The following is a 16,248-nucleotide window of genomic DNA, read 5'->3' on the forward strand; positions in this document are numbered from 1 at the left end:
AATTAGCAAGTCTCAGCCAGTTTTCGGAGATGGGCAGGAAGTTACTTACCGACTCAGCTTGGGCCTGAGCAGCCGTGTAGAACCAGAAACGGCGTACAATGAGTGGTGGTTTTGGGTCGAACTGCTCCCCCACCAGGGTCACCAGGGAAGCAAACAACCGGGAATTTAAGTAGGTATACATCTACCTCTTCCACGAAGCAATTCCAGCCACCAAAGAACATTGAATAGCCAAGATTTAACTCTGCCCTCAGACAACACACCATTACAGTGAAAAAACAGGAAATATGGATGGCATCAATCTCACTCTGAAAGCACTTTATCATGGCCTTTTTAAGAGCACAACTTGCCTATTACCTTTCATTTGCATAGCACAGGTGAGCTCCCGATTTCCAGACCCACTCGCTAACCTTATTATCCCAGATTGGCGTGATGATGCCAGGAACGTAATCTGATGTATTTTTGCCCAATAATACCTCATGGAATATCTACAGTGCAGAAGGAGGCCATTCAGCCCATCGTGTCTGCACCGACTCTCTGAAAGAGCACCCTACCCAGACCCTCTCCCACACCCCATCCCCATAACCCCCATCTTGCTTTTGCACACTAAGGGGCATTATATCATGGCCAACCCATCTAACATGCACATTTTTGAGAAGAAACTGGAGCACCCTTAGGAAACCCACCCAGACATGGAGAGAACGTGCCAATTCCACACAGCCAGTCACCCGAGGTCAGAATTGAACCCGGGTCCCTGGCGTTGCGAGGAAGCAGTGCTAAGCAGTGCTAACCACTGTGCCACCGTGCCACATATTGTGTGTTTCATTCCCATTTTCGGAGCATATTATTCAAGGCTATTATCTTTCCCCATGTGTTGACTGGATTTAATCAGGTCATCTCAGTAACTGATAACAGCTTCAGAAACACCTTTTACAAACGCCAGTCCAAGGGATGAATAGAAGAGTAAGGCCAGAATTTTATGTTACTCGGGTGGGCGTCCGCCCCGCCTGGAAGCACATAAAATTGTACAGGAAGATGTTGGGCACGTGCTCGAACATCCATCGCACCCTCACGCGATATTTTGACCGGCAGGTGTGAGTTGGAAATGTGCCCGCCGGTAATCAAGAAGCCAATTTAAATTCAACAAAAACAGCAATGGACTGGGATTTTACGTTGCCCGCCTGGCTTTGGGGTTGGTGGGCAGGCCGATTAACAAGACCGGCCTTTACGTTTTAGCTGCAACCTCGATCGAGGGCGGGAGGGAAGTCAGGGCTCGAATAAAATTAACAAATGTGTCTGGGGACTGAGGTATGTGTATAATTGTGCTGCCCAGACAGTCGTGGCACAGCTTTTCCACTGATAATTATGTTTCACAAGTCAGCGGCTTCACAGTGGCTGTCTCCCCCCCCCCCCCCCCCCCAGGGAGCACACCCTTTTCTCAGTGCCCGCACTCCCCGGCAACGCTCAGCCTTTCACAGAAGCGGTTTCACGTTGGATGCCTGTTAATTAGCCAGCCAGCGTAATGTGTTAACAACGCGATCTCAGGTGGGAGCGGGTTTCACATTCGCTCCCTCCCCCAATCTTGGCATATGAAACTGTACCAGATTGCATGGTGTCCCTGCTTCATGCAAGCATTTTGATTTGCCTGCATGCACCGTTTTCGGGAAGGTAGTGAGCCTTGTGACTTTTCACTATCACCAACATAAACAACTCTGCGCAAAACTCAACTCATTGCTTACCTGATACTGGTTTCCGTACTTCGAGTGTGATAGAGGGTGGGAGGTCGTACATAAAGTTGCAGGTCTCTTGGTAAGACATGCTGAAGACTGGTGATCTATTAATCAAGACAATTTCATCTCCAGGACCAAGCTTCCCCTTAGATTCCTTGAAAAAGTAATGCCACAATGTGTGTAACTGGAGTGTCTTGGTACAAATGGGCAAAGTGTAAAGTCTATGTATTCAATAGTGAGACAGACTCTAAAACTCAAACATCACAAAGTTCAAAGTACATCATTGGTGGCTCGGCTCAGATAAATGAATGATCTGACTGAGATTTTGAGCTCTATGTGGCTCTGACTTTACTGGCCACAAGTGAAACTTCTTTGGCAACAGCAAATACAAAACTTAAATATGGAAATGTAAGTTCTCGTTGTGGGTCCGTGGATAAATATTATTTGACGGTTGCGCTGCTGAAGCACACAATTTAAGAATGCCCCAGGTTCAACTCCGAGATGATTCACCTGATTTCAGCCAACAAGAGGGGAAGTAAGGTGGTGTCTATATCTCGGGCTAATTGTTGAGGATGGGGGCTTGGCAGGCGTTGGGTGGCAGAGGGGGGGGGGGACAGTGGCTTCCCCTAATTCTATTCCAGTTAACATCACCAGCAAATGCTGTTTATTGGATGGGTTCAACGACTGGTGTATGAGGGTACAATACACATATCTTGTCTCTTGTTGCACATTCCCCTCTCCTAATTTATGGCCATTCAGATAATAGTCTGCCTTCCCATTTTTGCTACCAAAGTGGATAACCTCACATTTATCCAAATTATACTGCATCTGCCATGTATTTTCCCACTCACTCAGCCTGTCCAAACACACTGAAGCATCTCTGCATCCTCCTCAGAGCCCACCCTATCACCCAGCTTTGTGTCATCTGCAAATTTGGAGATATTACATTTAGTCGCCTCGTCTAAATGAGTAATATATATCGTGAATAGCTGGGGTCCCAGCCCTGATCCCTGCGGTAACCTATTGACAGGATGCAGCAATGGATGCTACCTTCGGAATAAGGCGAGTGGTGTCAGGGGTCTCTGAAGCCATCATGCATTTGGTGGGGGGGGGGGTGGGGGGTTCTCCTGTAAGAGTGGCCATTTCTTCTGGGAGTTCCTCCAAGTGATCTCACCTTGTAGAGGGTCCACTTGCTGCTATTAAAATGCCAGCGACAGTGAGGAGAGGTCCTTAATGTACCACTTAGGTGGTCCAATTTGGCTGTGGGGCAGGAGGGCCCATCACCGCCTTTCCCACTGCTGGCAAACACCGCCTGCTGTATCAATACAGTCCTTTAATCATGTTCATGTTTGGTCTCAATGTGAACCAAGGAGACAGAGCCATATTTGGGCCATCTTATTGTAACTTAAATTTGCATATTCACAAATGCAGAAGGTTTGAGTATTATTTCCAGCTAATCTACTTAAACGTGCTAAAGTATGAATCAAACCATTGAACTTTAAAACTTACTCTCTCAGCAGCTCCACCTGATTGTAAACCTGTTATCAGAACTCTCAGGGGAGAAGCCTTGATTTCCAAATCCAATCCGAATGATTCTGATTCCTTACGTGAGAGATGTACAGTTTCTATACAGTACAGTCCTGAGGTGTCTGTGGTTTCAGCCTTTTTGCTATGAGGCAATGGCCGTGCAATTGGCTTGGTGGAGTGTAAATGTTGCTCATCATTCTTCTGCTTCAAGAGGTTTGGTGGGCACTCGATGCTCATCATGCTTTTTACTCTAGTGACAGCTTTGTGTTCAAGTTTGGGTGATCGCTTGGACTCCACCTGACCCTCCTTGACACCAAGGTTGCTATGATTAGTTTCAGTAGAGCTGGAAGATTCAAAGAATTTAAGTGGCATGAAGGGCGAGTCAACCATTTGCTCCATTGAGCTGTCCTCAGACTCTAGTGAGCTGCTATACAGAGGTGTGGCTCCATCACTGCTGATATTTCTTAGCAACTCACCATCTTGGCTTTCATCATCCACTTCGGCAGAGGACGTGGCTATAATAATCCTTGAATCTTCGTCAGGTACCTTCTGTGCAGTGTTCCGTGGAGGCCGTTTGAGTCGAACGATATCCTGTGGCTTCACAAAGTCCTCATCGTCACTGATGTCATCATAGCAAATGACTCTTCTCTGGCGTAGCAGAGGGCTGCGGATTGACTTGGGACTCTCACCAAGACTGGACTGTCGCACAACTTCCACGTGTTTGTTGATAGGTACAACAGGTTTTCCGTTGCTAAGGGAGACTGAGGATACCTCTGGCTTAGTCACGCCAATGTCTTTAGTAACTAAAAACACAGAAGGAATTTATTTTTCTTATATTCTTTTTGAAACACCCATCAAGAAGACAAATAAAGAAAAAAATGACTGCATGCACCCTCTGCCAGATAGAGGAAGGGTGTGGTTTATCTCCTACTACCAGCTTCTTTGTATATCCCCAGGGGTGTAAAGGCAGAAAGTTGATTTAGTATTATTGAGAGGCTGAGCTTCTGAGGTGCTCTCACGTGAACTGCTGTAAATCTCAGGCCAACATTATGGAGCCAATGTGGCACTGCCAGCTGGCATGAGCACTATCAATGGTGCCAGGTTGGCACGGCCAAGGTGTCAAGCTGGTATTTCTACGCACGCATAATTGGCCTGGGGTTGCCCGGCATGGCTATCGGAAGGGGTGTGTGTGTGTGGGGGGGAATCTTCCCATATTGCATTTGGGCTGGGGGGGGGGGGTGGGTCGGGGATTCTTTCAGGGGCCTAGGAGCTTGGGACGCCATTTTTAAATGGCATCCCGATCCCCTCACTACAATGGGGAGTTCCGGCGAGCGGAGCTCCCCACTGTACGAAATGGGGCTATGTGCGGCCTCGACATTCCCCGTTCAGGCTCCTTATTCAATGTGAGTTGGGGCTAAACATGCTCACATGGGGTCTTTGTTCCCTTTTGGGAGAATCTTGCCCTCTGAGTTTTGTGTTGAAGTAACATAGAGGGTTGATGGGGTGACATGGTTGGTGTGGTGTGGATGTACGTCCAAAAGACATTTGATAATGTTAAAAAAGGAAAATTAAAAACTATGGAATAAAAGGGTCAGTGGCAACATGGATACAAAGTTTCCTGAGTAACAAGGAGCAGAGGAATGGCAAACAGTTTTTTTTCAGGTTGGAGGAAGGTATACAGTGGGATCCCCCATGGCTCGGTTCCTCGAAGCACTGCTTTTCTTGATCTACATTGATGACCTAGATTTGGGTGTACAGGGCACACACAACTTTAAAATTTGCAGGTGACATACACCTTGGAAGTATGTGAGCTGTGAAGAGGGAAAAGACAGGGAGTTCGACTAGCTGTGTTGCTGTTGCAGAGAGCTGGCACAGACATGATGGACCAAACAGCCTCCTTCTGTGCGGCAACCATTCTATGATTACATTAGAAGATGCAGTAAAGGCATCCGAGTATGTTAGGTGTTCATTCACTAATATCTCACATGGTAATTGCCAGGCTGATATTTTTCGCTCTCATGAGATGTACAGTAGATATAGAATGCCGCTTTGAAATTTAAACCCTCATTATCTGATTCTATCATTGCACGCATCAAGAAGTTAGGTCAGTTAGTATGTCAAACCTGTATTCAGAGGGTGATCAACACCATCATCCAAGGAGTAACTTGTGCTCTTCTGCCGGAGGTGTTCTTCCTCACCTGGAAGCTGTTACTATCGTGTCTGAGAGTGACGAAATGGCTAGGAATATTGTGGGGAAAAGTACTTGGGAGAGCTCTGTTTCTGAACTCAGTGACCCCTTGCTGAAAAAGAATAGAATTAGATAGAATTTTACAGGATTGAAAACATGCCACTCAGTCTAACAGATCTCTGTTGGTGCTTATTCCCCACCTTAATCTCAAGCCACTTTGCTTCATCTCATCATATATTAGGTATCAGTTTATTCTGACATTGTTCCATTAAATTCAAAGAGTCCAGATGATGACTTAGGAAGAGTAGTAAATGATTAGAGTCAGTAGGTAGTACTTCCACTACTGGGAACAAGCTACTGGACAGAGAGGATATGGAGAAACTGTTCCCATTGGTGGAAGAGTGCATTTGGTGTTTTTTTTTTCTAAATATTTTTATTGAACATTTTTTTGAGGTCTTAAGGGAGTTTGTTGCTGCAAAAAAATGTATCTGCCTGTGTCTAAAGGAAACATGAATCAAACATTGCAAAAAATGACAGGACCAGAAATGTGGTCTCATCTTCCTGTGTTACTTCCCCCCCCCCCCCCCCCCCCCCCCCCCCATGCCACCTATTTCACTTCATGAATCTCTTTATGGTCTCCTCATGTCACTTATCAATTGAGCACATCTAAACGTGCCAGAGGTAAATATTGCTCTTTCGTGCCTGCAGCTGGACATTTGCCTGGAGTACTTTGTTCTCTTTCCTTATTGGGATTGTATTCATTTATCGTTTGGTACCACCCCATGATTAATCCACGGCTTGAGATCTGGAAACTCTCAGCCCCCTGATCTTCATGGGGAGGGTTCAGTGTAGCACAAAACAAACACTGCCAAAGCCACGGAAGTTGTCAGCAGGACCTCATTAGAGTTAGTTGCTTTCATTTCCCATACAAATTTTGATGTGTATGTTTCATTTAAATGAAATAGCCCAAAACACTGCCTTCGTAAAATCTGCAATGGCCACATGAGTGGTGAGTTGAGGACCTGTTTGTGATAAAAAATGTTAACCACCCTCAATACACTCCCGTCTATCAGTGGTGACAGGCAGGGAAGGAATTGATGATACTGAGCCTATTGTGTTCGATAATGTGGTCTGTTACACCCAAAACATTGTAACATTTCAGGCAATGGAGCTCTATTAGCAGGCAGAGGCCTGAGGCTCACTTAGCACTTGCTGAATTGAGCACAGGAAAATTAAGACACAAGTGACTATAGGGTGCTTGTAACATTAATGACTTGTATTCAGAAAATAAAGCAAATTGAGAAGACAGCTCAGGGAACACAAATTGAGTTGGACATAAATAGTTAAGTGGGGAGAACTGATGGCAGATGAAATGATACAAGGAAAGGAAAATGGGCAACTGTATATTTCATGAATGGTGACAAAATTCAGCTCTCCACGTGGCTAACTATTGCAGAGCTGCAATGCAACAGAATAAATGCCTGGTCTCTCCAGTGTGATGAATGTAGGAATTTCAGGTGTGGATTTGGTGCAGTAAGGATTATAAGCCTGGGTTAGTGTGTGTATGACTGCTGCAGTCATGTTTAAAAAAAATGTTTGTTTGAAAGGCAGCTAGGATTTTTGGGAGCTAGAGGTGCAATTAAAGCACCATAAAGATTTGGACTATTGGACATTTATTTTAATATCAAGAGGGGTTACCTAATGAGTAGAAAATTAGAGACATTGTGTTCAGCTTAGTGAGATGATGTAGTTAATGGGAGGAGCTAGGGGTTTAAGCAGTCAGGGAGGTTTTTCAGAGTTTTATATTTTGGCTGGAAGGTGAGCTGAGAAGGTTTCTGAATAAGACAGCCAGAGATTCTGCATTATTCTGACAGGGGCAGGATTCACCGTTGCCCGAACGATTGAAATTGGGGGCGGCACCTGTTGGATGCCGGTTTTCTATCCTCCGCCCCCTCCAAAATGGCATCATCGTGTTGCGCGCCGCATTGCTGTTAGAATGGCGTTAGCGCACATCACCTGAAGGCCCTCCCCCGATGCTCCTCCCCCGATGGACCAAGTTCCCGACCACACGGTTGATGTGTGGTCTCAGCAGTCGGGAACCCAGCATGGTGGCTGTGGACTGTGTCCAGCGCTGTCACAGTTGGCCGGGAGCCGTGCTGCTGGCCGGAGGGGGTGGGGGGGAGGGGGGGGTGCTTCCGCAAGGACTGCGGGGGACTGGTGGGGGGTGGCTGGGGGGGGTGACAGTATTTGGCTGGCGCCATGTTCTACGGCGCGACCGCTGCTACTCCTCGCCGTGCACATGCATGGCCATGGATCCAGCCATTCTCCAGCCATTTTTGACGGTGGGAGCTGGGGAGTTTTTACCCCAGTGCGGCTGCTAGCCCCCTCACTGATCAGAGGATCGGTGAGGGTTTGGAGCCAATTGTTGCGGTGTAAAAACACCACAGTTCCCACGCCAGCATCGGCACCTAGCCTCCAAAATCAGTGAATCCAGCCCAGGGGTGTCAGGTCTCTTTCTGTCAAGCAGTCTCAAACAAACTCTCTTTCTCAAAGTGGAGTATCCTAGACATCTCTATGTAGCACAAGTATCCCGAGTGTATTTAAAAGTGGATTGGGATTTTGAGGTGGTTTTGTTGTTTGAGTGGGAATAAAGCTAGCAGTTAAGGGTATTGTGTCAACTGTATTTGATTAGCATTGTGTTAAGGGGTATTGCAAGCTATTTTCATGTGTGATGTTAAAGATATTTTAATGTTGTGTTAATAATAAAGTTTGTTTCAATTTACCATATCCCTGTTTTGCATGAAATCACTCCTGAAGGCGAGGTATCCTTTCCCCACAGTCTTACAAAATTAAAATAAAATATTGGGATTTCTGTCCACTATCCTAGCCACTGTTGGTGTCTGGTCAAGGATCATAATATACCAGAACAGAAGAATACACAGAACAGAAGAGCTGGCCATGCTCAAAACCTTGGTGCTCTATTCATTGAGTACTGTGTCCAGTTAAAGTCCAAGACACATGGGAGACATTCAACATTCAGGCACATGAGGTAGTTCAGAAGAAGCTGATAACTAAGGCTGAACTTTCCAGGTAATTCGTGGACAGGCGGATGGATCTGTAAATTAGCTTACCATGCCACTGGCACACGCCCACTGCTGGTTCGTTCACACTCAGGGGAGGTGTTGGGTCAGCCACACCTCTGTGATCCAATTGAGGCCATTAAATGGGCAATTAATACCCAATAAGGACCACAAGCCACCACTACTCTGATTTAATGGGCGGAGGTGAGGCCTCCACCCAACATGTGGCCTGGCAATTTTAACCTCACTTCTTCTCCCTCCTGACCTGCAGTACTGGCAGTGGCCACCGATCTTGGTGTAGCGCAGAGCTGCTGTCCACTGATTGGCTGGCAGCTCTATATGGAGGGACTTCTTCTGGTGTCAGGCCGAAATCCCACCTCATAATAATTGGGTGCAGGGGTGGGGCCATGTCTGGGGGAATTGGGGGGGCGGTGAAAGGAGGAGGGGTGAAGGGAAGGTTCGGGTAAAGGGAGGGTTGGTGTGAAGGAGGAGTGAAGAGTGGGTTGGGGGGGAAAATGGAGAGTCGTGGGGATGGTCATGGGGTGGGAAGGTTTGGGGGTGGGAATCGCACTCAGAGTTTAGAAGTACTCCCCAGTTGCAGTAGAATATTCACAAAATAATGGATTTTAATTTCGCTTCTGCAAATCCTTCCCTCTCACTTCTGCCACTCTGCCTTCTGCAGCAGTGGCATCATAGGATTTCTGAGCATGAGCAGACAAGTGCGCATGCGTAGACAGGAATTGGTGGCCATCTTGGTTGGCCATATTGTGTTGACAGGAGACACAGTGATTCCATTTCACACACAATGGTGTCTCTGAAAAAGGCTGAGCCCCTGTCATCCTGAAAATGCAGGCCACGTAAACTGGGTAAGCGCCATAGAACTAAATCTGCAGCACTTGAAAAAAGGATTGACTAAAATATTACTAACCACAGATTTGATTTTGTGCCCATTTTTATACTAAAGATATAGTTGTAAAAGTCCAATCACGTTTGTCATGTTACGATGCATGAGTCACTATGAGAGGTAATTGTATGTTATCTGGAATAGCTATCAAACAGGAATGTTCAAAATGAAACTTTTTACAACCTATCTAGTTGGAGGCCTTACCATCACCATTTTAGAGGTAAGTAATCGGTAATTTAATGGGACTTTAATTCCGGAACAAATCTAGGTCGGAGATCTGAAGACTGCATCATAATACTCTTCTTTTGTATGATCAATATTTTTTTTCGAGATCTATTTTCCCTCTACAAACAGCATATGAATTTGTTTTCTCTTTTTCCAGCCACTTCCTTTCCTGAAGTCCCCTACTCACATTAGGGTGTAGTTCTATTGGGCCCTGGCATCTTGTCAAAAGGCCGTTTTTTGTGCGGGCTTGGATACGGAGTAGCATGGTTGACTTGGGTGCTTTTTCAGCAGGAGTTAATTTATAGCAGCAAGGATGAAGGCCTCAGCTGACCCTTTTCACCTCCCCATCTTATCAATACTCAAGGCCAAGTGTAACGCAATTACTTGAGCTCAGCTGAGGTGAGCGCACACAACACAGGCTGGTGATTAATCCAGATACCTTCATGGTCTTTCTGGCTCAGATTCAAATGGGAGGCTGTACTTATGCATAGAAACATTGTGGAGTTCTATTAATTTGTCCCATTGGACATAAAGTGAACAAAGACATGATCCTGTATTTAAAATGTCGGGCAGTATGAGCAATGAAATGGAAGGAACGTACATAACATATGCATCAAACTGACAACAGGAGAGCTCAAGCGGCTAGGTTTCATGTGTAACCTAGGGCAGAATTTGCAGGATGAGCACTCGCCATTCTGAGAGTTGGCACGTATCACACTCCCACTGTCTCTCGAAAGCCCACTGCCATATTGAGCTCTGATTGGCAGTGGGCGGCACATTTGTCCATCCTTGGAAAGAAGTCTGACCTTGGAGAGCTGTCGGCCAATCAGATTGAGTTCTCCAATCCATTCAGGCACAATGCTGCAGTGACCTGAAGAAGTACTGCAAAACACTGCCTGGGACTAAGCCCCAGGACCGCTGTTAAGGTAAATCCTGGGGCCTGGGGGCGGAAGGCTAGGCGATGCCTTTTGGTGGGGGGAGGGGGGGATGTTGGGACGAGGACGATTGCAGCGTGGGGTTTGGTCAGTGTGGGGAGGGAGGGCCGGAGGTCCAGAGCCTGGAGGGGAGGCACCCGAAATCTGAAGGGGCGTCTCACCCAAGATGAGATGTTTCTTTTTCAGTTTCCCACCCTGCTCTGACCCACGTCCACCAGCCTAAAAATTGACCCCAGGCAGGAAAAGGTTCTATAGTGGCCATAAAGTGGGAAAAGCAGGGTTTCCTGCTCGAGGTCCTGCCTGCCCAACTGTGAAATTTCTTCTGAGTCGGGGCGGGGGAGATCCCAGGTGAGATTCCCATCCATGCAATTTCACACTCCCCCCACACCTTGGAACCCATCCCAGGCGGGGGGGGGGGGGGGGGGGGGGGGGGGGGGGATGTAAAACTCTGTCCTTCGAGGTTTGGTTGCAAATTCCACATAAAAGTATGCATGAAAATCGGTGAATGACAAGCTGCACAAAGATGCCGTGAATATTTGTATGATACAGTGAATATTTCTGTCTTCACCCATCAACTTACAAGTAACCTGAGCAAAACACGCAGCTGAATCCTATTTCAATAGATTCAGAATTATACTCTGCATCTTTTTTGATCGTAGTCTGGAAAGATCTACAACACTTTTATTTTCTCTTTGTTCCCTGACACGAAGACAAGACTGATTTGACACCCTCAGCTATTGAATTGTCTGCGACCTAGTTCACACTGACTAACGAGTGCTGCTGCCAGATAGTGTTGATTCTGAATTGGACTCCTTATTCACGATATCACTGTAAATGTTCACAACTTCTTCACAGGCCAGTGATTGAAGAAGCTGTGAACATCTGCATCCGACTGGCACTATAAAATTACACATAATTGCAACTCAGCAAGCAGCTTTAATTACATTTTTAGATTAATAATGAATACAGCCTTAAGATGAAAAGCTTTTGTAGAGACCCGGCCTAGCAAATACAAACATATGAGTACATTGCAGTCATTATCACCCTGCCAAGCTACAGAAAATGATTTGCTTACTCGACTTGTGGGTTCCAGAAAACGTTTCATAGTCCAACTGAGAGCAGATCCATCACCCTGCTTGGATTTCACACTTGGTGAGGGACTCTTTGATGATAGCCCTGTGGGGAAAGGACATTTTAATGAACTCTACAGATGTGTCCGCTATAAATATTCTGTGCAATAAATTACTACCATTCCAATTTGATCTTCTTGCACTAATCACTGATTTTACATTGGCACATTTCTATGAACCCTGCTTACCTTAAATGGAGCAGCACAAGAATTGAACCATGCGCACTAGTATCATACCGATGTGAAAATGTGTCTCATTAGCACCGGATTTCATATTGATACAATATTACGATCAGTTTTAGGCTCTATCCTCTGAAAATATATACGGCCTTGTCTTGGAGGTGATATAGTGCACTATATCACTCAAATGATACCAGGGCTTAAAGGGTTACATTATGAGAACAGGTCACATAAACTTGGCTATTATTCTCTTCAATTTAAAAGATTGAGCAGTGATCTAATTGAGGTATTTAAAATGATAAAGGGATTCACTTGGGATAGTTACAGGGAACCAATCCCCTTGGTTCCTCCCCAAATTCTGGGTACAGATTTGACCACTATCTGTCCTTGATCTAAGCTGCAATTTCGGCCCATCCTGCTTATCAACTCTGTTGATAGATTCTTTTAGAGATTCGAGACAGAAAGTTTTGGTCGGGAAGTACTGATAAAATCTTATCTTTCTCGGGGAGAGGCGTACACACCAATTTTGCAGTTTAACATTTCTCACACAGGCCTAGCTATCAAAATAACAAGGCACATAAAATTGACTAAGCATGATGAAGGTTTCAAGTAATATCTCATAAAAAATGATCAAACATTTAAATTGATCAATAAAGCATACGACACAAAACAATGTGCTGTTATCTTTATCTAATGAACATGGGTTGTCGATCTCCACCTTCTTAGCAATAAAGGCTGTAATTGAAATGATGCAATCAACATCAAAAGCTACAATTAGTCATCTTACTTTACGTATTGCTAGTTGCAATCTTGTGAACAACCTGCAAAACTGTCTTTAATGTAGAAAATGTTCCATTGTGCTTTCAGAGGTGGAGACAATTGGTAAATGGAATTAAAAAATAGAAGAGTCATGATGCAGGAGTCAGGAACTGTGGCGGGAATCTTAATTGATTTTTAAAAATTCATTCACGAGATGGGAGTGTCACTGGAAGGCCAGCATTTGTTACCCATCCCAAATTGTCTTTACAAAGGAAGTTGTGATCTGCCTTCTTGATCTACTGCTGTATTGGCTTTGACCCAATGACAGCGAAGGAACAATGATATAGTTCCAAGTCAAAATGGTGTGTGGCTTGGAGGGGAACTTGCATGTGTAGGTGTTCCGATGTATCTGCTGCCCTCGTCCTTTTAGGTGGTAGAGGTTGCAGGTTTGGAATGCACGGTCGAAGGAGACTCAATGAGTTGATGCTGCGCATTTTGAATATAGTACACACTGTTGCCACTGTCCATTGGTGGTGGAGGGAGTGAATGTTTAAGATGGTGGATGGGGGTGCTAATCCAACGGGCTGCTTTGTCTTGGATGATGTTGAACTGCGGATGTTGTCCGAACTACATGCAATCTGGCAAATGGAAAGTATTCCATCACATTCCTGATTTGTACCTTGTAAATGGTGGGCAGGGTTTAGGAAGCCAGAAGATGAGTTACTCAATACGGAATTTCCAGCCTCTGACCTGCTCTTGCAGCCACAGTATTTATATGGCTGGACCAGTTCAGTTTCTGAGCAATTGTCTAGCTCTGTCAATTGCATGCTTCTTCCATTGTTTGGCATGCATGTAATTCTGTGTTGTAGCTTACCAGTTTGGCACCTCATTTTTAAGTATGCCTATTGTTGCTCCTGGTATGCTCTCCTGCAACATTACATTGATCCCCAGCTTAATGGTAATGGGAGAGCTGAGGTATGACCTATACACAATACAGGACAAATCCAACCCAGCCAATTACTGCCCTATCATTCTACTCTTGTTAGCTGCTTCATTAATGACCTTCTTTCCACCTTAAGATCAGAAGTGGGAATGTTCGCTTATGATTGCATAATATTCAGCAGCATTTGTGACTCCTCAGACATTGAAGTAGTCCATGGCCAAATGCAGCAAGATCTGGATAATATCCAGGCTTGGGCTGACAAATGGCAAGTTACAGTTGTGCCACATAAATGGAAGGCAATGGCCATCCCCAACAAGGGAAATTAACCATCGCCCCATGACATTCAATGCATGACCATCGCTGAATCCTCCACTATTTTGATGATTGGAAGATGTTAAGAAATTGGATTATAAATGTAGTGGGCAATTTAGGAGTTAAAAGCCTGGGGTTAGAATGTGTTTGTTTTAAAAATAATTCTGTTTGCAGAGCTTGGGTGGTTTTAGCAGCCAGCAAATGAAATTAACTAAGGAATGTGTTTTTCAGTCTGGCCTAATGCATGGTGGCTTGCCCGGGGTAGTCCCTGGGGAGTTGATGTGCTTTGCAGCCTGGGCCTTCAGCTTGGGGAGATGCGATCATTGCTGGGTGGAACCAATATAGGCAGAGAAACATTTTGAAAGCATTAGAGAGGCAGTTGGTGGAGAAACTTTGGAAAGGTAAGTTGCCTTCTGATCTGCTTGATGCTGAGTCCACCATTCTCCCACAGTAAATAGATTAAGATCTGTATGTTTCTTTTCTTGTTTAATGGGAAATTATATAGCTGTGTTAAGGAGTAAGCTGTTCCTTTTTGAGTGTGATATTAAAAGTTTAATATTGTATTTATCATAAAGTTTTGTTTCAAAAATAACCAAGCTCTATTTCTTTATGCAATCACTCCTGGAGTGAATCTTTCTTTACGCACAATCTTACAAATAAACTAAAATATTGGGGTTCGGTCCAGAATCCTAACCACTGTTGGGGTCTGGTCTGTGATCGCAATAATATAAACATCCTGGGGGGTTACCATTAACCAGAAACTGAACTGGACTAGCCATACAAATACTGTGGCTACAAGAGCAGGTCAGGAGCTGGGAATCCTGCAACGAGTAACTCACCTCCTGACTCTCCAAAGCCTGTCCACCATCTACAAGGTACAAGTCAGGAGTACCTTGCCTGGATGGGTGCAGCTCCAACAACACTCAAGAAGCTCCACATCATCCAGAGCAAAACAGGCCACTTGAATTGTGCCCTGTCCACCACTTTCAACATTAACTCACCCCTCCACGTCACACAGTGGCAGCAGTGTATAGCATCTACAAGATGCACTGCAGCAACTTATCAAGATTCCTTCAAAGCAGCTTCCAAAGCCGCAACCTCTACCACCCAGGGCAACAGATGCATGAGAAAACCATCACCTGCAAGCTCCCCTCTAAGCCGCACCATCGTGACTTAGAATTAAATTGCCATTCCTTCACTCTCTCTGGGTCAAAAACCTTGAAATCCTTTCCTAGCAGTATTGTGCATGCACCTACTCCACATGGACAGCAGCGGTTCAAGTATGTGGCTCACAATACCTTCTTAAGGACAATTAATGATGGACAATAAATGCCAGCCTTGTGAGCGATGCCCACATCCTGTGAAAGAATTTTTAAAAGTGCACTATGAGCTTAGCCACTCATTAAACACTTTCCCCATTTTTGTCTTCACTGAATTAATCAGGGTTGCTTTACAATCAGCGCAAAGGAACCTGTATCCTCAAAAGAAGACAAATTCTGTTGCTTAACAGCACAGCATTATCTCAGCTACCACTGCTGTGCAAGGACGGTTTTACAATTGCAAAATTAGTGGGTTGAGCAGGTCAGAAAGATTTTGTCGTTTAAGAGGATTTTTTTCTAAATTTGAGATTAACTGTTTGCCTTTTAACTCACTCATTAAACTACACATGTCTTAGCCGACAGGTCAGGAATCTAATACACTCCACTATGCTCTCAGAGATAGCAGTCCTGGTAAACATTGTGGAAAATCCAGCTGTAATTCATCTGAGCAACAGCCATTCAATGGCAACTACTTAGCACCAGAACCAATTAAGGGAATCACTATTCTGATTAAGGAAATGTTTTGTATTATTAACTCTCTCCCCTGATTTAAGGCTGCGATTTCTGCCAATGTCATGAATGTGCAATTGTACTGCATCACTCTGTGACATCATTGCGAGTGATGGAGATCAGAATCTACTCATTCCCCCAACCTTGGTGTGATACTCATCCTCTCCATTTAGTTTCTCGTTGTTTTAGGATTTTGGAACACAAAAGGACAATTTTATTCAGAGCAAAATACAATACCCCTTTTCACCTAGTTAATATCATTTAGCCTTATCTTTTTCTATGGTGGCCACCCATTTCAAACAAGCGGGCATGTACATGGAGGTTGGAGACTTCAAATATGCTTTAAAATGTAATCAAGTAGATTTTTATGTTCCTGCTTCTCATAGAATCATACAATTTACAGTGCAGAAGGAGAGCATTTGGCCCATCAAGTCTACACCGGCCCTTCGAAAGAGCACCCTACTTAAGCCCACACCTCCACCCTATCCCCGTATCCCCACCTAACCTTTT

The 16,248-nt window shown here is 44.9% G+C and overlaps 1 protein-coding gene across 1 annotated transcript in view; it reads right to left on the reverse strand.

The window, feature by feature from the left end:
* The window catches only part of pdzd2 (PDZ domain containing 2), an 809,599-nt gene that overhangs the window by 41,037 nt on the left and 752,314 nt on the right, over window positions 1-16,248 (reverse strand). The window contains 6 exon segments of the mRNA XM_072497206.1: window positions 1,737-1,881; window positions 3,237-4,057; window positions 5,378-5,453; window positions 5,455-5,550; window positions 6,652-6,654; window positions 11,662-11,762. Of these exon segments, the coding sequence (XP_072353307.1) occupies window positions 1,737-1,881; window positions 3,237-4,057; window positions 5,378-5,453; window positions 5,455-5,550; window positions 6,652-6,654; window positions 11,662-11,762 (1,242 nt within the window).

This window comes from Scyliorhinus torazame, chromosome 3, assembly GCF_047496885.1.
Source record: "Scyliorhinus torazame isolate Kashiwa2021f chromosome 3, sScyTor2.1, whole genome shotgun sequence".
Lineage (NCBI taxonomy): Eukaryota > Metazoa > Chordata > Chondrichthyes > Carcharhiniformes > Scyliorhinidae > Scyliorhinus > Scyliorhinus torazame.